This window comes from Chelonoidis abingdonii, chromosome 4 (genome assembly GCF_003597395.2).
Source record: "Chelonoidis abingdonii isolate Lonesome George chromosome 4, CheloAbing_2.0, whole genome shotgun sequence".
Taxonomy (NCBI): Eukaryota; Metazoa; Chordata; order Testudines; family Testudinidae; genus Chelonoidis; species Chelonoidis abingdonii.
In genome coordinates, this window is record NC_133772.1 from 4,668,135 (window position 1) to 4,692,855 (window position 24,721).

At 50.6% G+C, this 24,721-nt stretch overlaps 1 protein-coding gene across 1 annotated transcript; it reads left to right on the top strand.

Annotated features, from left to right (window-relative positions):
* The first annotated feature begins 107 nt into the window (after positions 1-107).
* LOC116815072 (uncharacterized) lies at positions 108-23,214 on the top strand. Its single transcript, XM_075064696.1, has 5 exons — positions 108-1,080; positions 7,961-8,688; positions 10,070-10,076; positions 16,937-17,136; positions 20,657-23,214. Exons 1-5 carry the CDS (start codon positions 116-118, stop codon positions 21,922-21,924), a joined length of 3,168 nt encoding a protein of 1,055 aa, XP_074920797.1. The 5' UTR covers positions 108-115; the 3' UTR covers positions 21,925-23,214.
* The last annotated feature ends 1,507 nt before the right edge of the window (positions 23,215-24,721 follow it).

Consider the following 24,721-nt stretch of genomic DNA (forward strand, 5'->3'; position numbering starts at 1 on the left):
TTTCCGGGGATTCATTTCCTGTCCTTCAGATTTTCTGCTCCCTTTTGTGCCCTGTCTCCCTGGCATAGGGGATGAGCCCAGCCTGGATTCTCCCTCTCTCCCATTAGGTGCTGGGATGGAGGAGGATAATCCCAAGCAGGAAGGGCCTGCAGGAAGGGAGCCTCGCGGGATGTCCCAGAACGCTGAGCAGGGAGAGGCCAGCAGGGCTGGATGGCAGCAGGAGACAGAGGTGATATCTCCGGATGAGACGGACATCAGGGTGGTGACAGAGCACAACCACGCCCAGGCTGAGGTGCGCCCCTACAGCTGCTCAGACTGCGGGAAGAGCTTCAGCCAGAGCTCCCACCTGGTCCAGCACCAGCGCACCCACACGGGCCAGAAGCCCTACAAGTGCACTGAGTGCGGGAAGTGCTTTGTCCTCAGCTACAACCTCATCGATCACCAGCGCATCCACACCGGGGAGCGCCCCTACAAGTGCAGCCAGTGTGGAAAGGGCTTCATCCGGAGTTCCCACCTCTTCCAGCACCAGCGCATCCACACGGGTGAGCGACCCTACCAGTGCACCAAGTGTGGGAAGAGTTTCAACCGCAATTACACCCTGGTGAAGCATTACCACACCCACGTTGGGGAGCAGCCCTTCATCTGCAGCGAGTGTGGGAAGAGCTTCAGCCTTGGCTCCTTCGCGCAGCACATCCGCACCCACACGGGTGAAAAGCCCTACAGCTGTGCCGAGTGCGGCGAGAGTTTCAGCAGCAGTTCCAACTTGAGCCAGCACCGGCGCATCCACACTGGAGAGAAACCCTATAGCTGTGGCTACTGCGGGAAAAGCTTCAGCCAGAGCTCCAACCTCATCAAGCACCGGCGCATCCACACCGGAGAGAGACCCTACAGCTGCCCTGAGTGTGGCAAGACCTTCAACCAGAGCTCGTCGCTCAAGCAGCACTGGCAGATCCACCGCAGCGAGCGGCCTTACGAGTGCACCGAGTGCGGGAAGCACTTCATCGACAGCTCCAAGCTCAACAAGCACCGGCGCACCCACACCGGTGAGCGGCCCTACAAATGCACCGACTGCGGGAAGGGGTTCAGAGACAGCTCTGCCCTCATGAAACACCAGCGGACCCACACCAAGCAGATGTATCTCAGCTGCGGGGAGGAGACTCTAGAGGGGGGGAAATTGACGTGACTGCAAGGGGACTCTCTGGCAGTATATCATAGGCTAGGAAACTGAGGCATGCATGCATATCAATCATTGAAGTATTTACCAACATTCTCATGTTCATCACAGCTTAACAGACACTTTGCAGAAGGCTTCCTTGCTCAAGGTTTGCCAGCGTGCTGACGTTGTCTCCAACTCTAAAGCATGCCCTGCCACACCCAGTCTTTTCAAGAAGGTCTATTTCTTTCACAGAGATTAGCACACAGAACAGGAAACAGCCTTAACTCAATCTTGGCCCCAGGCTTCAGGGCCACCCCACCCTGGGGTCCTGGGCACCCCTGTTCCTGGCAGTTTCCCAGGTTCCGCCACCTCTACATAAGAATGGCCATACTAGGTCAGCCCATGGTCCATCTAGCCCAGTATCCTGTCTTCTGACAGGGGCCAATGCCAGGTGCTTCAAAAGGAATGAACAGAACAGAGCAATTATCAAGTGATCCATCCCCAGTCGTCCAGTCCCAGCATCTGACAGTCAGAGGCTTAGGGGCACCCAGAGCATGGGATTGCATCTGTGACCATCTTGGCTAATAGCCATTGATGGACCGATGCTCCCTAAACTTAGCTAATTCTATTTTGAACCTGGTTATATTTTTGGTCTTCACAACATCCCCTGGCAATGAGTTCCACTGGTTGACTGTGAGTTGTGTGAAGAAGTATTTCCTTCTGTTTGTTTTAAACTTGCTGCCTATTCCTTTCATTGGGTGATCCCCTGGTTCCTAGGTTATGTGAAGGAGTAAATAACATGGCCTTATTCACTTTCTCAACACCACGGTTTTATAGACTTATATCCTAGGACTAGTGAGGGATAGCTCAGTGGTTTGAGTTTCAGCCTGCTAAACAAAGGGTTGTAAATTCAATTCCTGAGGGGGCCATTTAGGGATCTGGGGCAAAAAAAATGGGGGAGGGGAATGATACTTGATCCTGCTGTGAAGGCAGGGGATCAAACTCAATGATCTTTAAAGGTCCCTTCCAGCTCTATGAGATAGGTATTACCTCCCCACCCCCTTAGTCATCTCTTTTCCAAGTTGAACACTCCCAGTCTTTTTAATCTTTCCTCATGTGGAAGCTGTTCCATACCCCTAATCTTTTTTGTGACCCTTCTCTATACCTTTTCCATTTTTAACATATCTTTTTGAGATGGGGCAATCAGAATGACATGCAGTATTCAAGGTGTGGGCATACGATGGCTTTACACAGTGGCAGGGCTTCTTCCCTGAGCCCCCCCTTGCTCCAGGGACCCATCACAGGAAGTAGCTCCACTCCAGTGTGGCTTTCCCACTCCAGGGATCAGCCTGTCTCAATCTTTCCTCCCTCTGGCCACTTACTAGCAGCCCTTTATGGGCCCAGATGTAGCTCAACCATCTTTAATTAGCTGGATTGAGCTCACCTGCTCTTGTCCGGGGGGGGCTGGACTTAGTCTATCCACAGGGACCAGCTACCCTGGGATACAGCCCTGGGGGGAAAGAAGGGGATATGCTGGAGTGTTCTGTCTATCTTGTTGGGTGGTGCCGTGGGTCCTGGAAAATATTAAAAGGAAATGAAATAAAAAGATGTGGAATCTTTAGATCAATGTCTGTAACCCCTGACTGCATCAGCATTCAGGGCAGATTCTGATCTCATGACACCCATGTAAATCCCATGCAACCCCTCTGATGTCAGTGGAGTTAAGGGGTGGATTCTGATCTTAGTGTCTCTGGTGTAAATCCAGAGTGACCCCAATGATGTCAATAGAGCCAGGGCTGGATTCTAATGAGTCTTATTAACAAAATTCTGGTTTGTTTGTTCCGTTAAGAGCCATGTTCAATTGCTGGATAACACACCAAGGTTCTGATCTGTTTTTTATCCATGCTTGATGGGGGGTGGATTTTTAGCTCATCCTTTAACAACAGAAGTGTCAGGGCTTGGAGCTCTCTCTGCAGCTGTCATGACCAGGGAGCTGGGAATTCCCTCTCTTCCTGAATTAAGGGAGGTGGAGGCAAAGGCCCCCAGACTGGGATTCAAACCCACAGATCCCAGCACCACCCTCTTTCACAGATCCCCCACTGAGTTGTTTCCTTTCATCTCCCCTTGTAAAGTGGTCCCTGCAGCCTCTGGTCATGTCTGTTGCTCTGCCCTTGGCTCCCCACGTCTGTCTATATCTCTCCAGGATTGAGGGACCCAGAGATGAGCCAAAAGAGCCTCTCCTGGATTATATAGACAGGAACTATCCCCTCTGTTCTCAGGTCCGGGAATGGGACATGCAGCCTTTCCCTTCCAGGGGCTCCGAGCAGCCTCAAGGCAGGGGAGTGGGTGGGCAATGGGATACGGGGCCTTCCCCCTCTAGGGGAGCCAGCTCCAGTCCGGCCCCAGGGCAGTGGGACTGGCTGACTCGGGGGCAGGAAATGGAATACAGACCAGGACTTCAGTGTGTGCCATGGAACCTCCAGAGCCCAACATTCCACCCAAGTGCCACGGAACCTCCAGAAAACAAACCCTCCAGTTTTGTTCAATATCTTCATTAATTATGTGGCTGATGGTGTGGACTGCATCCTCAGCAAGTTTGCAGATGACACTAAACTGAGAGGAGTGGTAGATATGCTGGAGGGTAGGGATAAGATACAGAGGAACCTAGACAAATTAGAGGATGTGGGCCAAAAGAAACCTGATGAGAGGTTCAACAAGGACAAGTTGCAGAGTCTCTGCACTTAGGACGGTAAGAACCCTTCACTGTTACAGACTAGGGACAGATAGCTAAGCACAGTTCTGCAGAAAAGGACTAGGGGGTCACATGGACAAGGAAGTGAAGAATTCACAACAGTGTGCACTTGTTTGCCAGAAGGCTAACACCATTTGGGCTGTTATAAGTAGGGGAAATTGCCAGCAGATTCGAGGGAACGTGATCATTCCCTCTATTCAGCGTGTGCGGCCTCATTGGAGCTTACTGCGTCCAGTTTTTGGCCCTACACTCAAGAAAGATGTGGAAGAAATTGGAAAAGAGTCCAGCGAGAGGCAAAAAAAATGATGTAGGGTGGGCTGGCAGCACATGACTTATGAGGAGAGGCTGAGGGAACTGGGTATTGTTTTAGTATGAGAAGAGAAGAATGAGGGGGAATTTGACAGCTGCTTTCAAACTACTAAGGGGGTTCCAGAGGATTAGATCCAGATGTTCTCAGTGGTACTGATAGACTAGAACAAAGGAGTAGATTCGCCTCAAGTTGCAGTGGGGGAGGTTTAGGTTGATATTAGGGAACACTATTTCACTGAGTGTAACAACACGGTGGGTGTAACCTAGGAGGTGTGAATCCCTTCCTCAGACGTTTTTCAAGGGTCAGAGCTTTGACAAAAGCCCTGGGTGGAGATTTCGGTTGTGGGTGGTCTGCATGTGAAGCAGGGGGTTGGATGATACCTGCACTGACGCGTCCTTTCGAACCCTGTTTCATGTGTACATGAAAGGACGGAAGAGACTTGAGAGATCTCGAGTCCAGTCCCCTGCCCTCATGGCAGACAATACTGTCTAGAACCATCCCTGATAGACATTTAGATCTAACCCCTGCTTTAAATACTTCGCAGAGATGGAGATTCCACAACCTCCCGTAGGAACAGATTTTAATTCCAAGTGTTTAACTACCCTCTACAGTAAGAAACTTTTTCCTAATGTGCAGACCTAAAATCTCCCTTGCTGCAGTTTAGCATTGCTTCCTTGTTCATCCTTTAGAGGCTAAGGTGAACAAGTTTCTCCTCCTCACTGATGACACCCTTTTAGATACCTTGAAAACTGCTATCAATGTCCCATCTCAGTCTTCTCTTTTCCAAACTAAACAACAGCAGTTTCTTTCAAGCCTCCTTTATAGGTCATGTCTCAAGACCTTATTATTATTCTTGTTGCTTTCTCTGACCCTCTCAATTTCTTCCAATTCTTTCTTGAATGCGGTGCCCAGAACTGGAACAATTCTATGTATTCTATGATTCTTAGATCCAACATCCCCCTCGACTGCCACAGAACCTCCAGATCCCAACATTCCCTCAGGTGCCACAGAACCTCCAAGCCCAGCACTCCATCAACTGCCACAGAACCTCCAGATCCAACATTCCACCCGACTACCATGGAACCTCTAAACACCAACACTGCGCTCTGCTGCCACAGAACCTCCAGGCCCAACATTCCACTCAGGTGCCACAGAATCTCAGACCCAGCACCCCCCCACCGGAATGCCACAGAACCGCCAGTTGCCATCCTGCCCCCCACCCCCACCCCCATGGAACGGCTAGACCCCATCGGAAATGGACAGTCTCCTAAAAGCAGTTGATTTCCTCCTGCAGGGTTTACTCTGGGGGGCGTAAGCAAGCGTGGAGCCAGAGAAGGTGTTTCGCTCCAGCTGTGGTTTCACCCTGCGGTGGGACAAGACACTTTAACAGAGACACGAGATCCCTGAACCTCAGGGAGCTGGTAATGCGGATTCCATCCGTTTCCCTCTCCAATCTCGAGGGAGAGAAAGACTGGACCAGCCCCCTCGGGAATTCACGGCCTGGTCCCCCTCCCTGGGCACATCCCGTAGGACGAGGGCACTCATTACTCCCACGCTGGTCTAGTCTGTAGTGTCTTCCCCAGGGCTCCCATATCTGGGCCAGCCCAGTCTCTCCATGTTAGGCGCCTTTGCCTACTACTTGTGTATCGGCAAATCTCTGGGTTAAAAACATAGAGATCAGAAGTGCCCAGGACTAGAGCGGAGTCGGGATGAGCAACCCTCCCGTTTTGCAACTAGGTGCAGTTTCCGCCACGCAACCTAACCACGGAGTTGGGGTGCAGGAGGGTTGCAGGCTATGAGGAGTTTGAGTGAGGGGTGCAGGCTCTGACCTGGGGCAGGGGATTGGGGTACAGGAGGGGGTGCAGACATGTGGGCTCTGTGAGGGAGTTAGCAACTCAGCACGTTGTATGAGTGCAGACATGTGGGCTCTGTGAGGGAGTTAGCAACTCAGCACGTTGTATGAGAGAAAGGAGCAGCAGTGATTTCATACAGACAGAGAAACTAAAAGAAGACACTTTTACATAGTCAAAATGTGAGAGGCAGAGTTGGAGGGAGGGAGGGGGTGTCTGTACAATATTTCACCGCATTGGATCTCCTGGCTGGAGCAGTAAGGTAGCCCTGCAACACTTGTATACGATAGAAAGGAGCTGCCGTGTCTAAGCTTTGACGGTCTAAGAATTGGGCTGCCTGTGCGTTTAAGACCCCAGCCCCAGGAACCCACCCCGTGCTCGGGGACTGACATGCAGCGTCCTGCGAGCAGAAGGAAAACAGCCTCTGCACCCCACTCCTCTCCTAGATTAGCGAGCACGGCAGATGGCTCTTCCCACGGGGTCACTGTTCCCCTCTCTTCCCCCCCCAAATGGGGGTTTGTCCCCGCACAGGGTCTGGCAGCGTCTCCCCTCCCCCTGGCTTAACACCGGCTACGACCCCCCACCCCCGATTTTCCCCATTCAGCCCCTCTTCTGCCGCTACTTACAGCAGCTTGATCCCCCCTGGCCAGTAAATTTCTGCCCCCCGCTCAGACCTTGGCAGCTCCCACCCCCGCTGCGATCTGCCCCCCTTGATCCTTTTAAACCCCTCCAAAGAGCAGGCACCAAAGCGTTAAGTAGAAGAGAGGGCAGAGAGAGGGCAGCGGCGTCAGCGAACATTACTGGGCATGCGCAGTGCGCCCAAAGTAGGGACTCGGGAGCGGGACCTTCCTGTCCCAGCAGCGTCCCGGATACCTGGGTCCCGAGCCCCGCTCCCGGCCCGAGTGTACGCAGGGGGAGGCCCCGTCTGCAGCCCCACGCGGGGGGGGGATCGCGTGTGAGCGGGGGGCAGGGGACGGAGAGAAACAGCAACAGAAGCAGGAAATCGCTACCTGGAGGGAAGCGGGGAGACCCCCCCCAGCCTGCGGGGGGGTCTGTGCAGCTGCGCCCCGCATGGAGCCCCAGCCCAGCCCGCTCGAGGGCAGCAGGGACGGGGGCGAGGGGTACCTGGGCGTGGTATTAAAGCCCGAGCGCGTTGTCCGCTCTTAGCCCTCGGGGGAAATCATCTCACCGAGCCCCGTCTCGCCTGTTTCCTTCCCCGGCAGCAGGATTCCCCGCCCCGGCCGCGATCCCCCACATGGAGCCTGGGGCAGAGCCGAGGGTCCCGGATCTCCAGGGCTCCCCGGGAAGGGAGATCCCCAGAGGCGTCCACACAGGTGAGGAATGAGCGACATCGGCTGGGAGTGAAGGGAACAGGTGGGATTCCAGCCAAGCCAGCGGGAGCCCCCCAGTTCAGCCTCCACTCGCTCTGTATCATCCCCAGCAGGTCCCTGTCCTCATGGGAGGTGTCACTCCCGGATCCCACCCCCGGCAGGAGCCCTCCCCTCCCCCAGCCTTTCTCTGAAGGCTCAGCTGGGATGTTGGGGCAACCGCAGCCCCTCCTCTCCCCTCAGGGAAGGATTTTTGGGGGTTGCTTCTTACCCTCATGTTTCCTGCTCAGTGACAAACCCCTTTGTTATCCCTTCTCAGCCCGACCCCTGGCTGGATTCTCTCTCTCTCCCAGCAGGTGCCAGGACAGAGGAGGACAACTCCAAGCAGGAAGGCCCTGTGGGAGCAAAGCTGCATGAGATGTCTCACTGTCCCAAGCAGGGAGATGATGCTTGTGGGGTAGAACAACAGCAGGGAGCCCCCCCAGGGCAGAGACCTAATGATGTTGCCCAGCTGGCCTCCATCCCAGCAGAGAAACCCTACAAATGCCATGAGTGCAACAAAAGCTACAGCCTGAGCTCGAACTTGAGCCGCCATCGCAGGAGCCACACGGGAGAGAGATCCCACAAATGCGCCCAGTGTGGGAAGAGCTTCCACTTCAACTCCCAGCTTGTCCAGCACCAGATCAGCCACACTGGGGAGCGACCCTACAAGTGCTCCGACTGCGGGAAGAGCTTCGGTGTGAGCTCCAACCTTCTCCAGCACCAGCGCATCCATTGGGTGGAGCGACCCTACAGCTGTACCAACTGTGAGAAGAGCTTTGGCCACAGCTCCCTCCTGGCCCAGCACCAGCGCATGCACATGCACATGGACGAGAGACCCTACAAGTGTGGGGAGTGCGGGAAGGCTTTTGGGGTGAGCTCAGCTCTGATCCGACACCAGCGGATCCACACAGGTGAGAGGCCTTACAAGTGTCTGGTTTGTGGGAAGAGCTTCAACCTTAGCTCCAACCTCTTCACCCATCGCAGGATCCACTGGGATGAGAAACCTTATAAATGCCCTGAATGTGGGAGGAGCTTCAGCCAGAGCTCAAGCCTCAGCCGCCACCAGATCAGCCATACGGGAGAACGACCATACAAATGCCCTGAGTGTGGAAAGTGCTTCAACCAGAGCTCCCTCCTGATCCGGCACCAGCGGATCCACACAGGGGAGCGACCCTACAGGTGCTCCCAGTGCTGGAAGAGCTTCCTACGGAGCTCCCAGCTGAAGAGACACCAGAGAGTTCACACTAGGTAGGGGGCAGTGATTGATGACTCTCTGTAGCAGTTCTACAGACCAACCAGGACCACTTAGATAATTGGGATTGTCTCAACAAGATGTGTTTTAAGACAGCCAAATGCAATGCTGTACATTCAGGAATGTATTTTGCATTTACTGGGTGAAGGACTGTATCCTGGGACACAGTGACTCTGAATAGGACTTACGGGTCCTGGTGGATAACCAGTTGACTATCAGCTCCCAGTGTCATGCTGTAGCTAAGAGGGTAACGTGATTCTTCGATCTATAAACTGAGGAATATTGAGTAGCAACGGAGAGGGGGTATCACCTCTGTATGCGGCATTGGGGAGACCATTGTAGGAGACTGCATCCAGTTCTGGAATGCACCCTTCAGAAAGGGTGTTGACAAATTAGAAAGGGTTCAGAAAAGAGCCACAAGAACAATGTGAGGTCTGGGAAACCTTCTTTGTAGTGAGCCACTAAAGAGGTTTGATCTATTTAGCTTATCCAAGAAAAGATGAGTCGATGACTGGATCCCAGTACCTACATGGGGTGGAGAATTCTGATATCAGAAGGTTCTTCAGAGTAGAAGCCAAAGGCTAAATGAGATCCAATGGCAGGAAGCTGAAGGGAGACAAATTCAGACTGGAAAGAATGTGTGAATTTCTAGCACTGGCAGAAACTAACCACTGGAACAACTCACCTAGGGATGTGGTTAATTCACTTGGAGTCTTTACACCAAGCCTGGATGACTGTAAAAGCTCTGCTCTAGCACCACCAAAAGTTCTGGGCTGGCTGCAGGAATCACTCGGTGAGGTCCTTTGGCCAGGGTTATGCAGGAGGTCAGGCCACATGGTCAGAATAGTCCGTTCTGGCTATAAACTCTACAAATCCCTCACCCCCGTCTGCCCAGCTGTGGGAAGCAGAGTGTGATAGAGACACAAAATGAAGGATTAACATAAACGTGTCAAAGCAGGAAGAACTAAGACTAAGAGGCCACGTGATCCTCAAAGTCAGCAGATCTGGGTCGTATTCCTGCCTCGGCTACTGACTGGCTGTGTGTCCTTGGACAAGTCCCTTTCCCATCTGTGCCTCAGTTTACCCTCCTGCCCTTTCTGTTTTCCCTTGTGAGCCCTTTGGGACAGGGACTATCCTTGCTCTGGGTGTGTGTTGCACTCGGCACAATGGGGCCCTGATCTGGGGTGGGCCTGTGGGTGTGGCTGTAATAGAAATAACTAACGAATTAGGAAGCTTTAGCGTCATTTACAGATGACTCTGTCACCTCCTCCTTGTGCTGCTTTATCCCTGCTGTAAGTGACGTCCCACAACCCAAGCCTGATTGCCGAGCAAAATGAGATCTTACCCTGAACTCCACGGCATTTGTGTTTGTCAATCAGACAACCGGTAGGGGGTAAATGCGGGATACAGAGCTCTTGGCATGGGGAAAAGAGGGAGCTGGGGGGGACACATAGAGCCCCGACTTGGGTGTGATGGGGGGACACACAGAGCCCCTGGCATGGGGAAGAGGGGGCTATCATAAGCATTTCCAAATCTGGACCTTAGCGTCCAGAAATCTGGGTGCCTGCATGAACCCCTCTAAGCTTAATTACCAGCTTAGATTTGATCTCACTGCCACCAGCCAAAAATTCCAGGGTTTTGGCTCCCTCTGGTCTCCCCAAACCCTCCCCTGTGGGGAACCCCAAGACTCAGAAGCCTGAGTCTTACCACAAAGGGAAATAACCCACTCCCTTCCCCCCTCTCTCTCCCACCCAGAATTTCCTCCTGGACTAACCTGGAGTTACTGATGCAACCTCTTTACATCACAATACCAAGAAGAATGTCTTTTCTCTTTCCACAAAGAGACAACCAAATACAAGGAAACAGATGATTCTATCTCTCCTTCCCCCTCCACCATTTCCTGGTGCTGCAGAGATTTACCCTCCGTAGATCTAACACAAAGAGAATTTCCCTCCCCTTTCGTTCCTTAGCCTACCCAGAGAGAAAAACTCAAACAAGTCTTAAAAGAAACTTTATTAAAAAGAAAGGAAAAGACATAAAAATATGATCTCTGCATTAAGGTGACAATACACAGGGCTAGTTCTTAAAAGAAAAATATGAAAATAAACAGCCTTATTCAAAAGAGAGACAATTTAAACATTCCAGCAACTCACACATGTAAAATACAAAAAAAAAACCAATAACAGCCTATTGTTTTTTCTACCTTTGTACTTACAACTTTGAAACTGAAGATTAGAAGCTTACAGATAGAAAAAGATCCCCTCTCATAGCTGAGAGCCAGACAAAGAAACAGACCCAAACATTCCCTCCCCTGAGCTTTGAAAAATCCGGTTTCCTGATTGGTCCTCTGGTCAGGTGTTTGGTTCACTTTGTTAACCCTTTAAAGAAACATTATTTATGACAGGGGCAATTGGGGACACAGAGGTCCTGGGATAGGGCTGAGGTTCAGGTAGTCCCTGAAGTAGAGGGGGCTGGGAGGATGGTACACAGGGAGTTCATGGGGGATGTAGAGGAGTAAAGAGGTTATTTTATCTCTGCATTTGGCAGTGGTGCTACCACTTCAGGAATCCTGTGGCCAGTGCTGGAACCCACAATTCCAGAAGGATGTTGATACATTGGAGAGGGTCAGAGAAGAGCCACAAGAATGATTAAAGGATTAGAAGACCTGCCTTATTAGTGACAGACTCAAGGAGCTCAACCTATTTAACTTTCCAAAGAGAAGGTTAGGGGGTGACTTGATCCCAGTCTGTAAGTACCTACACGAAGAACAAATATTTAATAATGGGCTCTTCACTCTAGCAGAGATCCAATGGCTGGAAGTTGAAACTAAACAAATTCAGACTGGAAACAAGGTGTAAATTTTTAACAGTGAGAGTAATTAACCACTGGAACAATTTACCAAGGGTCGTGGTAGATTCTCCATCACTGACCATTTTGAAGTGGAGATTGGTTGAATTTCTAAAAGTTCTGCTCTAAGAATTATTTTGGAGCAGGTCTCTGGCCTTTGTTATCCAGGAGGTCAGAAGAGATGATCACAATGGTCCCTTCTGGCCTTGGCATCTATGAGGAGCCCCTGGTGGGTGCAATGAACTCGGCGAACAGACGAAACAAAGTGTGGGACCCCCTAGCATAGAATGTAGGTCACTTCAGGAGCTGAAATGAGCGATATGTCAGAGCCCTTCACTCCCACTCCACATCCCTGGGGCCTCCCAGGAGGTCTCCAGCAGAACTACAGAAGAGGAGACTTTGATCAGGAGCATTGGTCAGGCACCAGGACCACACTGGGCTTAGTGCTGTATGTTATTAGGTATTGTGACGGGTTGCTCCCTCCCCCTTCCAGGGTAACACCTGATTTTACTCAGGTATCACTGAGCCTACCTGTTCTGCCAGCCTAGGCTCCCTCATCCTGTCCTGCTAAACCAGGCCCTCAAGCCTCCTCCAGCACACACCCAAGTAGGGCCACACCCAGCTGCAGAAAGACACAGATGCTGAGTTCAGCTCTGCATGGGACAGCTCAGCTCGGGATTGCCCAGCATTCAAGAGCACACCCCCTCTGGAGTGTAAACCCAAAATTGTCTTGTCTTGTGCTGCACAGACAACTGTACAGCGTAAGCTCATGAAAATCGCCCCCTCCCTCAATGGGGAGGAAGATCACAGCTTTTTGCCCCCCAGTTATGAAATGCACAAACTGGAGAAGACAAACACAAGTTTATTAACTACGAAGGATAGATTGTAAGCGATTAAAAGGGATAGCAAACAGATCAAAGCACGGGTCACTTGCTGGAGGATTCTCTGCACTTTGAAGTCTTTAAACCACAAGCTGAGGATTTCAATAGCTCAGACATAGGTCAGGGTTTGTTACAGGAGTGGGTGGGTGAGATTCTGTGGCCTGTGTTGTGCAGGAGGAGAAGATCATAATGGTCCCTTCTGACCTTAAAGTCTATAAGATTACTGAGCAAATAAAACAAACACGCAAACTAAGCTTAATACACTAAAGAAACTGGCTACAAGCAGTAATTTCTCACCCATAATGTTGTTTTAAGCAGGTTGCAGAGTTTCTTGAACTTTCAGAACTTCTCTTTCTTGCAGCTTAGAACTCCACATATTCCATTCACAGGCCAGACACCTTCTAGCCTGGGTCCTGTACTTTCTTCCCTCACTCACATGTAGGTGTTTTCAGCAGTCATCCTGGGCCGGGAATCAGTGAAGAACCAACCAAGATTAACTCACTTCCCTTTACATATGATGGGAATATATATTTACATATGGCGGGAATCCTTTGTTTCCCAGTTTGGTCCCTAGCCCCTATTAGTGGAAAAATACTAGTAGGCCAAGATGACCTACTCCAGGTGACAATGATCACATGACCCTGCAGTGTCAAAGCAGCATCCCAGGAAGCTTCTCAGGAAGGTAGGAGATTAGCATCTTCACAGTCCTGTTGTTCTCCCTAACGGCGCATCCAGGCTGATTTCCTACTGTCTGGTGAGCGTTCCCCAGGTGTAAACACAGTTGTAATTGTTACATAGTCAACATTCATAACTTCAGATACAGAAATGATACATGCATACAAACAGGATAATCATACTCAGTACATCATAACCTTTCCCAATGATACCTCACATGGTCCATCTTGCACAAAACATATCTTAGTTATGCCATATTCCTATAACAATATCTCTAAGAATATGGGGCGCAGTGTCACAGATGTATTATGGTAGCATCTATGAACCCCAGCCCAGTCATGAGCCAATACCCCATTATGCAGGTGCTGCACCAACACAGGATGTGGGGGGAATCATATTGAGGAAGCATCAGTAAGCCCCAGGACTCCTGGGTTCTATTTTCTAAGAGAAGAAGGATGGCCCACTGACTGATTCCCATTCCCTGCTCCACTGCAAATTGCCTGTGTGGACTTTGGCAAAGCCTCATGGCCAGATCCCAAAAGGTATTTGGGTCTCCAGTATCTTTTTTTAAAACCAGACACCCAGTGTCATGTTCTGCCTATTGAATTCTGGGAGAAGACGACATCTGAAGGCCCTTCCCCTCATCCGATTTGTTTTTGACAAAGCCATACTGACCGTTATTTATCACCTTATCTTCTAGATGTTTGTAAATTGATTGCTTAATTATTTGTCCCATTATCTTTCCGGGAAGAGAAGTTAAGCTGGCTGGTCTGTATTTCCCCAGGCTGTCCTTATTTCCCTTTTTAAAGATGGGCACTATATTTGCCCTTTTCCAGTCTTTTGGAATCTCTCCTGTCTTCGTTGCCTATTCAAAGATAATTGCTAATGGCTCAGATATCTCCTCAGTCAGCTCCTTGAGTATTCTCAAGTGTATTTCATCAGGCCCTGGTGACCTGAAGCCACTTCATTTGTCCGAGTAATTTTTAACTTGTTCCTTCCCTATTTTAGCCTCTTCTGATCCTACCTCATTTTCACTGGCATTCACTACGTTAGACATCCAATCGCCACCAACCTCTTTGGTGAAAACCAAAACAAAGAAGTCATTAAGCACCTCTGGCATTTCCACATTTTCTGCTAATATTTCTCCCTCTCATTGAGTAACGGACCTACCCTGTCCTTGGTCTTCCTCTTGCTTCTAACATATTTGTGGAATGTTTTCTTGTTACCTTTTATGTCCCTAGCTAGTTTGATCTCCTTTTGTGCCTTGGCTTTCTCTAATTTTGTCCCTACAGACTTGTGTTATTTGTTTATCTTCATTCTTTGTAATTTGACCAAGTTTCCACTTTCTGTACGACTCTTGATTTTTAGATCATTGAAGATCTCTTGGTTAAGCCAGGGTGGTCTCTTGCCCTCCTTCCCATCTTTCCTACGCAGTGGGATAGTTTGCTCTTGTGCCCATTGTGCTATTAGCCAGGATGGGTAAGGAATGGTGTCCTAGACTCTGTTTGTCAGAGGGTAGAGATGGATGGTGGGAGACAGATCACTTGATCATTACCTGTTAGGTTCACTCCCTCTGGGGCACCTGCCATTGGCCACTGTCGGCAGACAGGATACTGGGCTAGATGGACCTTTGATCTGACCCAGTATGGCCGTTCTTATGTTCTCATGCCCTTAATAATGTCTCTTTGAAAAACTGCCAGCTGTCTTCTATTGTTTTTCCCCTTAGATTTGCTTCCAATGGGATCTTACCTACCAACTCCCTGATTTTTCTAAAGGCTGCCTTCTTGAAATCCATTGTCTTTATTGTGCTGTTCTCCCTCCTACCGTTCCTTAGAATCATGAACTCTACCATTTCATGATCACTTTCACCCAAGCTGCTTTCCACTTTCAAATTCTCAACCAGTTCCTCTCTATTTGTCAAAATCAAACGTAGAACAGCCTCTCCCCTGGTAGCTGTCTCCACGTTCTGAAATAAAAAATTGCTTCCGATACATTCCAAGAACTTATTGGATAATCTGTGCTCTGCTGTGTTATTTTCCCAAAAGATGTCTGGATAGTTGAAGTCCCTCATCACCATCAAGTCCTGTGCTCTGAATGATTTTGTTAGCTGTTTAAAAAAAGCCTCATCCACCTCTTCTTCCTGGTTAGGAGGTCTGTAGTAGACCCCTACCATGACCTCACCCTTGTTTTTAACCCCTTTTATCCTTATCCAGAGAATTTCATCGTCTGTCTCTTATTTCTATCTCAACTGCAGTCCAAGCGTATACAATTTTAATACATAAGGCAACACCTCCTCCCATTTTTCCCCACCTGTCCTTCCTGAGCAAGCTGTACCCTTCTATACCAATATTCCACTCATGTGTATTATCCCACCAAGACTCTGTGATTCGAACTATGTCATAGTTGTGTTTATTTACTAGCATTTTGAGTTCTTCCTGCTTATTCCCCATACTTCTTGCATTCATGTACAGACATCTAAGATACTGATTTGATTTCCCCCACCCTAGTTCTGTCTTGTCTCTCCCTTATCCCTCCTATAAGAGCCCATGCTCCCCCCAAATCCTAAACCTTCTCGCAGGTCTCCATGTTTTTGATTTATCTGTGGGCTTTGGTCACCTGACACCTTCGAACCTAGTTTAAAACCCTCCTCACTTGGTTAGCCAGTCTCTAGCCAAATATGCTCTTCCCCTTCCTCGATAGATGAACCCCATCTCTGCTTAGCAGCCCTTCTTCCTGGAACAGCATCTGTGGTCAAGGAAGCTGAAGCCCTCCTGGCAACACTATCTTCCAAGCCAGGCATTCACCTCTAGGATGCATCTGTCCCTGCCTAGACCCCTACCCTTGACCGGAAAGATAGGAGACCCCAGCTCCTTAACCCTTACTCCCCAACCCACAGGGGCTGCAGGGGCATTTTGGCCCCTCTTGGGAGTGGGGGAGTGGCGTGAGGCCAGAGTAGGCAGGGAGCCTGCCTTAGCTACAACCACACTGCATTGCCAAATGGGAGCTACCGGAGGTAAATGCTGCCTGGTGGGAGGCTGCACCCCAGCCCTGAGCCCTTCCTGGAGCCAGCACCCCAAACCCCCTCCTGCACCCCAAGCCCCACCCCTCAGCGCCCTCCCAGAGCCAGCTTTCCCAAACCAGCCGTGAGCCCCCTCCTGGGGCCAGCACCCTATACCTCCTCCTGCAACCCAACCCCAGTCCTGATCCCCCTCTCAGAGCCAGCACACCCAGTCCCTCATGCACCCAACACTCTGCCCCAGCCCTGATCCCACTCCCAGAGCCAACATGCTGTACCCCTTCCTGCACCCCAATATTCTGCCCCAGACCAGAGCCCCCGGCTGCACCCAAACTCTCTCCCAGAGCTTGCACCCTCACCCCCTCCTGCACCCCAACCCCTGGCCCCAGGCTCAGCCCAAAGCCTCCTCCCACACTGTGAACCCCTCAGCCCCAGCCCAGAGCCCACAACCAATCCCGCACCATTAACCCCCTGCCCCAGCTGGGTGAAAGTGAGCGAGGGTTGGGGGGAGTGAGTGGGGTGAGGCTTTGGGGAAGGAGTGGGAATAGATTCTGGGTTGCCCTTAAATTCAAAAAGTGATCTTGGGCATAAAAAGGTTGGAGATCAGTGCCCTACATACTAACCAGTCCCCTCCCTACCTTTCCAACCACACGACACCTGCCCGCTGCTGATCATTCCCATCCCCTGCCAGCCCAGCCCCTACAGCGAAGGACACAGCTCCCACCCTGCTCATGAATATGCAGAAGGTGGCTCGGAAATCTCCCGCACGCCCCAGTAGATGGCCGACCCTGCCCATGGTGCATTGCACGGGAGACTCCATTTCCCAGAGTCCCCCGCAATGGGGACTGCACTGAACGTGGGACCGGCTCCGAGCCCCAGCCCGTTCCTGCCCCAGCAGCCCTGGGGACTGGGGCTGGGGCAGCAGGCAGCTCCCTGGTGGTTCCCCCTGGGGGGCTTCTGGAGGAGACGCCGAGGCCGCTCTGCAGGGACATCATGCAGGAGAATGACAAGACCTTGATCTCGCTGGGTGAGCAGCGGCTGCCCCTCGTGGCTCGGAAGTGCCCCAGGGGGAGGCTTCGGTTCAAGATTCCTCCCCATCCCCTTGGGTTCCTGAGGGAATCGCCCCTGGAAACCCAGCACCCCATAGGATAGAGGTGATGGGGCCAGCTGCCCCTCCCACACCCCCAAGTGCTGAGCTTGTCCCCACCAGCAACAGCTGGAGACCCCCCTGTCTCCAAGTGAACCCTAAATCCTCCACAATCCCCTGTTCTCCCTGAGCAGCAGCATCTGTCTTAGGGTGATGAGACAGCAAGTGTGAAAAATCGGGATGGAAGTGGGAGAGTAATAGGAGCCTGTATAAGAAAAAGACCCAAAAATCAGGACTGTCTCTATAAAATCGGGACATCTGGTCACCCTAATCTCCCTGAACATTGCCTCCTCCTACACACACACACACACACACACACACATTCTCTTTTCATCCACACATAGAGGAGAGGAAGTGTGTACAGGTGGCGAGGTGAGAGGATGGGTGTGCATGGCGAGAGGGGCAAGGGACAGGCCAGGGGTGCATGTGCAGGGAAGGATGGAAGAGGTGGCTGCTAGACTCCATCTCTGTGGCTACGGGGAGTGTCATGGGGGTGCACTCACTATCGAAGCACTCTCTGGGGTCAGGACACAACAAGGATTAATCTAGCTTCAGCACCTCCTTTTCTCAGCTGATCTGGCTTTGCCACGGTGTTGTCCTGGATGACTCAGCCCTCAAGCCAGGTCACACTTCAAGTTCAGTGCTCTTCCGGGATATCCAAGTCCAGCTGTAACTTGTCAGGCCCCACGCTGGCATCTTCACAGTCCCTTCACCCACCTCCCCTTGGTCTCACAGCAAAATCATAAAAATGGAAGTCCATTCCCCTGCACTGAGGTGGGACCAAGTAAACCTAGCCCATCCCTTACAGGGGTTTGTCCAGCCTGTTCTTAAAAAGCTCCAGTGACGGGGACTCCACAACATGTTGCATCCATAGAGTTAGCAAGTTTTCCGTTATATCTAACCTAAAGCTCCCTTGCTGCAGATTAAGCCCGTTGTCCTACCTTCAGTTGATCACTGTCCTCTTTATAACAGCACTTGACATATTTTAAGACTTATCACGTCCCCCTCTCAGTCTTCTTTCCTCAAGACTGAACAAGTCCAGTTTTTTTAAAAATTGTCCTCATAGGTCAGGTTTTCTGAACCTTTGATTGTTTTTGTTGCTGTTCTCTGGACTGTCTTCAGAGTCCAAAGGACAGCATCTTTCCTAGAATGTGGTCCCCAGACTGCGCCACATTTCTCCAGCTGGGGTGTGCCCCAGTGCCGAGTAGAGCAGGACAGTTACCTCCTTTGTCTTACACACAACACTCCTGTTAATACACTCCAAAGTCCTACCAAATTAAACAGAACCTGGCAAAATCACACTCTACTTTCACAGCGTAGCAGATCCTGGGGCTTCTCCCTGGGCCCCCTCCATAGAACTCAAAACTCCAAACAAAATTAAACACTCCCAAAGCATTTCTCACCCCTCTCCATGCTTGGGCCTCTCATTGACCCAGGACTCCTCATCAGTTCCCTGTTTCTCTGGTGGACTGCTGGCCACAGGATGGCATTCCTGGAGCCTGGCCCCTTGTTCTTGGGCCCCACCACAGGAATGGAATTGAACTGAAATGGCATGGCTTGGCTTGGCTCAGCTCATTTTACCTCTGCTCTACATCAAGCCCCTCACTGTGTTCTCCTAAGCCTTTCTATTATGAGGCCCAGGTGTTCACCATACTAAGGCCCAACCCTATTATTCCCAGTGCCTCAGGCTGGGATGCCATTAATTATGGCACAGGTGGAGCTGGGTCCATTTCCCCTTAAAGGGGCCAGTCACCTGGCACTCTAGGCCCCGTCTCTATGGGTACTGCAGAATTGGGGAGATGCACACTCTAGGCTAGGGTGACCAGATAGCAAGTGAGAAAAATCAGAACGGGGGTGGGGGGTAATAGGTGCCCATATAAGAAAAAGCCCTGAATATCGGGACTGTCCCTATAAAATCAGGGTATCTGGTCACCCTACTCTAGGCCCCATCTCTATAGCTACAGCAGAACTGGGGAGATGCACATTCTAGGCCCCATCTCTTTGGATATGGGGGAGCCAGGGAAGTGCCTGCTCTAGATAGTCTCCATGGTTATGGTTGAGCCTGGAAGATGCACACTCTAAGCTGGGTCTCTATGGTTACTGGCAGGGCAGGGAGATTTGTGCTCTGAGTCCCATCGCTATTTCCTGGGGTTAGGTTTGGGAATATGCGCTCTAAGCCCTGGCTCTGTGGTTACAGGTGGGCCAAAGAGACGACCGTCCTGATATTTGAGTGGTTGTCCTGGACGCAGTTTGTCCCGATATTTCGCTCCGCCGGCAGCAGTGGGTTTTTTTGCTCCGCTGGTGGACCCCCCTGCCATGTGTCCCATATTTTCTTCATCTCATCTGATCACCCTATTCTAGGCCCCTTTCTGTGGTTACAGGCGGGCTAGAGAGACGTGCTCTCTAGACCCCATCTCTGTGGTTACAGGATTGCACTGAGACTTACATTCTAGGCCATGTCCCTCTGGCTAGGTATTACGTTGTGCAAGGTGGGGAGCCAAAGGGAGTGAAGTCAGGGAAACCTTGAGAGGGGACCACAGAGAGAGGGGAGAATCCCTTTTTAAAATTATTATTTTGGAGGGGATTTTATATTCATTGTCTTGCTTGCATAATTGTATGGAAATTAGAGGATTGGCTCATTTGCGTAAACCCTCCAGATTTCTGAGCCTGCAGCCACAACTTCCTATATAGGCAGTGAGGGGGCAGCAGGAGAGTGGAGGGCAGGGCCGGTGCAACCATTTAGGCGACCTAGGAGGTCGCCTAGGACACTGGTATTTGGGCGGTGCCATTTTCTTCAGCAGCGACTGCGGTGGCCGGATCTTCAGCCACCCCGCTCGCCGCCGGCATTTAGGCAGAGGGATCTGGGGCAGGGGAGCATGGGGAGGGCCACCTGCAGCAAGTGGGGGGAGGCACGCAGGGGAACTCTCCACCCCAACTTACCTCTGCCCCACCTCCTCCCCGAGCATGCCGTGGCCACTTCACTTCTCCCGCCTCCCAGGCTTGCGGCACCAATCAGCATAGGCACCGCAAGCCTGGGAGGCGGGAGAAGTGAAGCAGCCACAGCATGCTTGGGGTGCTCGTGCATGGAGCAGGGGTGAGCTGGAGTGGGGGGAGGGGTGCTCAGGGGGGAGGGCGCAGGAAGGTGGAAGGCGCGAGGTGGAAGTTTCGCCTAGGGTGCGAAATATCCTTGCACCAGCCCTGGTGGAAGGTGGTATAAATTATGCTTCTGAGCAGGGTAGATGCCTTCCACTGATGCCCAGGCCTATAACAACTCCGACGATTCACTGGGCATAGCCAGGACTTCCCAGCAAGGGTGAGGGAAGGGTTTGGGGGTTTCACTTCCTGCCCATCAGGTTTTCTGCTCTGTGACAAACCCCTTTGCTGCCCCTTCTCTCCCCAGCAGGGAACGAGCCCCAGCTGGATTCTCTCTCTCTCCCAGCAGGTTCCAGGACCAAGAATAGGAATCCCCAGCAAGAAGAGCCTGCTGGGGTGGAACTGCAAGGGATGCCCCAGAGCCCTGAGCAGGGAGATGCTGGCCAAAGCCGGGGAAGGAGAGGACAGCAGCAGGGAGAGACAGAGGGAGAACCCACTGATGAAGAATGTTCTAAGAAGCTCCTTGGCTTGCAAAGCATCTGCACAGCAGAGAGACCCTATAAATGCCCCGAATGCGGGAAAAGCTTCACCCAGAGCTCTATGCTCATCCGCCATGAGAGATCTCACACGGGAGAAAAACCCTACACATGCTCTGTGTGCGGGAAGAGTTTTAGTCAGAGGTCCAATAACATGCAGCATCAGAGGATCCACACGGGGGAGCGACCCTATAAATGCACTGACTGTGGGAAGAGCTTCTCTCTGAGCTCCCGCCTGCTCCAGCATCAGATGGTGCATACTGGAGAGCGGCCTTTCAAATGCCCTGACTGTGGGAAGAGCTTCAACCAGAAGTCAAACCTGAAGCAGCACCAGAGAATCCACACAGGGGAGCGACCGTACCGACGCCCTGACTATGGAGAAAGCCACTCTCTGAGCCCACCCCAGGGGATCCATAAAGTAGAGAGACCCTATAAGTGTCCCCAGTGTGGAAAATGCTTCCGTGTGAGCTCGCACCTTATTAGACACCAAGTCACCCACACAGGAGAGCGACCCTATAAATGCTCCGTCTGCGGAAGAAGCTTCTCCCTGAGCTCTCACCTCATCCGGCACCAGATAGTCCACACAGAAGATAAACCCTACGTCTGCAGTGAGTGTGGGAAGAAGTTTAGCCTGAGCTCCAGGCTCGATAGGCATCTGAGAACCCACACGGGAGAGAGACCCTATAAATGCCCCAACTGCGGGAGCGGCTTTGTCGACAGCTCCGCTCTTATTAAGCACCAGAGGATCCACACCGGGGAGCGACCCTATACCTGCCCTGAATGTGGGAAGAGCTTTGGTCGGAGCTCGTACCTTATCACTCATCAGAGAACCCATACGGGAGAGAGACCCTATAAATGCCCCAACTGCGGGAAAAGCTTTGTCGGCAGCTCTGATCTTAATAAACACCAGCGCACTCACACGGGAGAGCGCCCCTATAACTGCCCTGAATGTGGTAAGAGCTTCAGCCGGAGCTCAAACCTCATTGCCCATCAGAGAATCCACACACGTTCCTTTACTCCTGCTCAGGGATGTGGTTAGGGAGATTTTGAATGTTGGCATTAAACATTTTGGGGGGTTATTTATTTGATCACTTGGCTCCCCATGTAGCCTCTTATTTCCAAACCCTGCTAGTGCCTTGTTCATCCTGTGTTACACCCTGAGTTTTAATAGGGCTAAATGTAAATGTATACATCTGGGAACAAAAAGTGTCAGCCAGACTTACAGGATGGGGGACTGTCCTAGTAAGCAGGGACTCTGAAAAGATTTGGAAGTTATAGTGGATAATCAGTTGAACATGAGCTCTCCCTATGATGCTGTCGCCAAAAGATCTAATGCAATCCTGGGATGCATAAACAGGGGAATCTCAAGTGGGAGTAGAGAAGTTATTTTACCTTTGTATTTGGCACTTTTGCAACCGCTGCTGGAATCCCGTGTCCGGTTCTGGTACCTACAATTCAAGAAGGATGTTGATAAATTGGAGAGTGGTCAGAGAAGAGCCACAAGAATGATTAAAGGATTGGAAAGCCGTATGGTGGCAGACTCAAGAAGCTTAAATCTATTTAGCTGAACAAAGGGAAGATTCTGAGGTAACTTGATCACAGTCTATAAGTAACTCCATAGGGAAAAATATTTAATAATGGGCTCTTCAGTCTAGCAGAGAAAGATCTAACACTAGCCAGTGGCTGGAAGTTGAAGCCAGACAAATTCAGACTGGAAATAAGGCATCATTTTTTAATGGTGAGAGTAATTAACCATTGGAGAACTGGCCAGAGGTTCTCCATCACTGACAATTTTTAAATCAAGATGGGATGTTTTTCTGAAAGTTCTGCTCTAGGAATTACTTTGGAGAAGCTCTCTGGACCGTGCAAAACAGGAGGTCAGACTAGATGACCACAATGGCTTTAGAATCTATGAATCTACATAAAGCCTTGGAAGGAACAGATTTTTTAGTCGGTAAATGTCAATTTCAGCCTGCACACACAAACCAATGTCCAAATATTTCCAGTGATAATCAACATTTACAGATAGGCAGAGTAAGGAAAATGGTGCTTTAGAACTTCTTGGAGTCAAAATGCAGTGACTGGAAATAAGCCTGTTACAAATGGACTGGTGAGTGAATCCTAAAAACAGGTAGGATTTGGTGATATCAGGATATTGACTTTTTGTATATTTTGACGTGATGCTGACAATTTGGTTTTAATGGTTTATAAAACTTACATTTTTTGAATCTCAACATCTGCTATCGTTAAATAATTATCTCTGCCTCCCCACTTAATTTCCGGCAACTGTGAAAATGTAAAGAGATAAAAATAAATGCTTAAAAATAAATATTGATATTATCTGTTGAAATTATTTTTTAAAAATTCTGCCAAACCTTGTTTTATATATACCTCTACCCCGATATAATGCGACCCAATATAACACGAATTCGGATATAACGCGGTAAAGCAGCACTCCAGGGGGATGGGGCTGCGTACGCTGGTGGAGCAAAGCATGTTTCACCTATAATGCGGTAAGATTTTTTTGGCTCCCGAGGACAGCGTTATATTGGGGTAGAGGTGTGTGTGTATATATACATATTGTACGTATTGAAGAGACAGGCCCTTTGGAACAGGGCCTGTCTCTTCAATAAGTACAATGCCTAGCACAATGGGATCCCACATTTGATTGGTCCCTCTGGGTGTAACCAGGCTGGAAACATTAAAATAACAAAAATGTCCATGTTTTGATTTATAAAATGCTTTTGCAGCCTTTCTTTGAGAAGCTCTTGACACCTCTCTCGTTTGTAGCAGAGTTCTAAAATTCGCAGAGGGAAAGCCCTTGGGCTAGAGAACTGCCTTTTCTTTGTCCTGGAAAGTCTGCTCCAGTTTGGCAGAGATATCAATTGTTAACAGTTACCAATTCTGTTCTCTCGCTTGGGTTTCTCCAGAAAGTGGTGAGAGGTTGCTGGAATAACACCTGAACGCAACTATTGTAAAGAGCCAGGCCTGTCTTGCTGTAGCACATGATGCTGGAAATGTGTGGGAACTGCTGGCATGGGAGGGAATGGGGGACACACAGAGCCCCTGGCATGAAGGAGAAGGAGGCAGTCCCTGAAATAGAGAGGCTGAGAGGGTGGTACAGAGGGAACTTCAGTGAGGGACTGGCAGGAAAGGAGCCCCTGATGTGTGCAGTGAGTAGGGCCTGCTGGAAAAACAGATGTGTGCAATCTTGTGGTGGAGAAGGTACTAGCATGGGACTGGTTATTCCTGGACCTTGAGGGAGTCATTCCCTTCTTTGTGCCTCTTTCCCTCTCCCACCTTGTGTCTGCCTTGGGCAGGCCTGTCTCTTGGCTAAGACTGCTGTCGTAAAGTTCTTCCTCTGAAATGTGTTGCCTTTCAAGTCCATTGACCGTGCCCTGATGGTCTTGTGGCACAGGAGATCCAAGGCTACTGTCTCTACCTTTCTCGTCTTTTGGGTCCCCTCTCACTCCTCCCCTCTCTAGGCTAACCAGCCGCTAGCTTTCCAGTCTCACTCCATCTGACAGTCTGTCCTGGCTGCTGATCATTCTCGGTGCCCAACCCTGCCCCCTGGGCCTCCCTGCACCCACCAGGCTATTGGAGAGATTTGTAGATCTTAAAGCCACAAAGGACCACTGGGATCATCTAGTCTGACCTCCCGTATAACACAGGTCAGAGACCAGCCCAGAATTAATTCCTGCTTGAGCCAGAGCAGATCTTTCAGCAAAACACTGTCTTGAACACAGGTAACAGATCACCGGCCCTTCATGAATATTCAAGAGGGGTGGGTCTGAAATCTCCAGCACACCCCAAACATACAGCCAACTCTGGTGCAC

Bases quoted from the DNA above. Each gene is read 5' to 3' on its own strand.
- LOC116815072 (XM_075064696.1), top strand. From the start codon at position 116: ATGGAGGAGGATAATCCCAAGCAGGAAGGGCCTGCAGGAAGGGAGCCT. The intron at 1,081-7,960 runs GTTCAGAGACAG...GTGCAACAAAAG, and splicing joins TGCACCGACTGCGGGAAGGG to CTACAGCCTGAGCTCGAACT. The intron at 17,137-20,656 runs GTGAGCAGCGGC...TTCTCTCCCCAG, and splicing joins CAAGACCTTGATCTCGCTGG to CAGGGAACGAGCCCCAGCTG.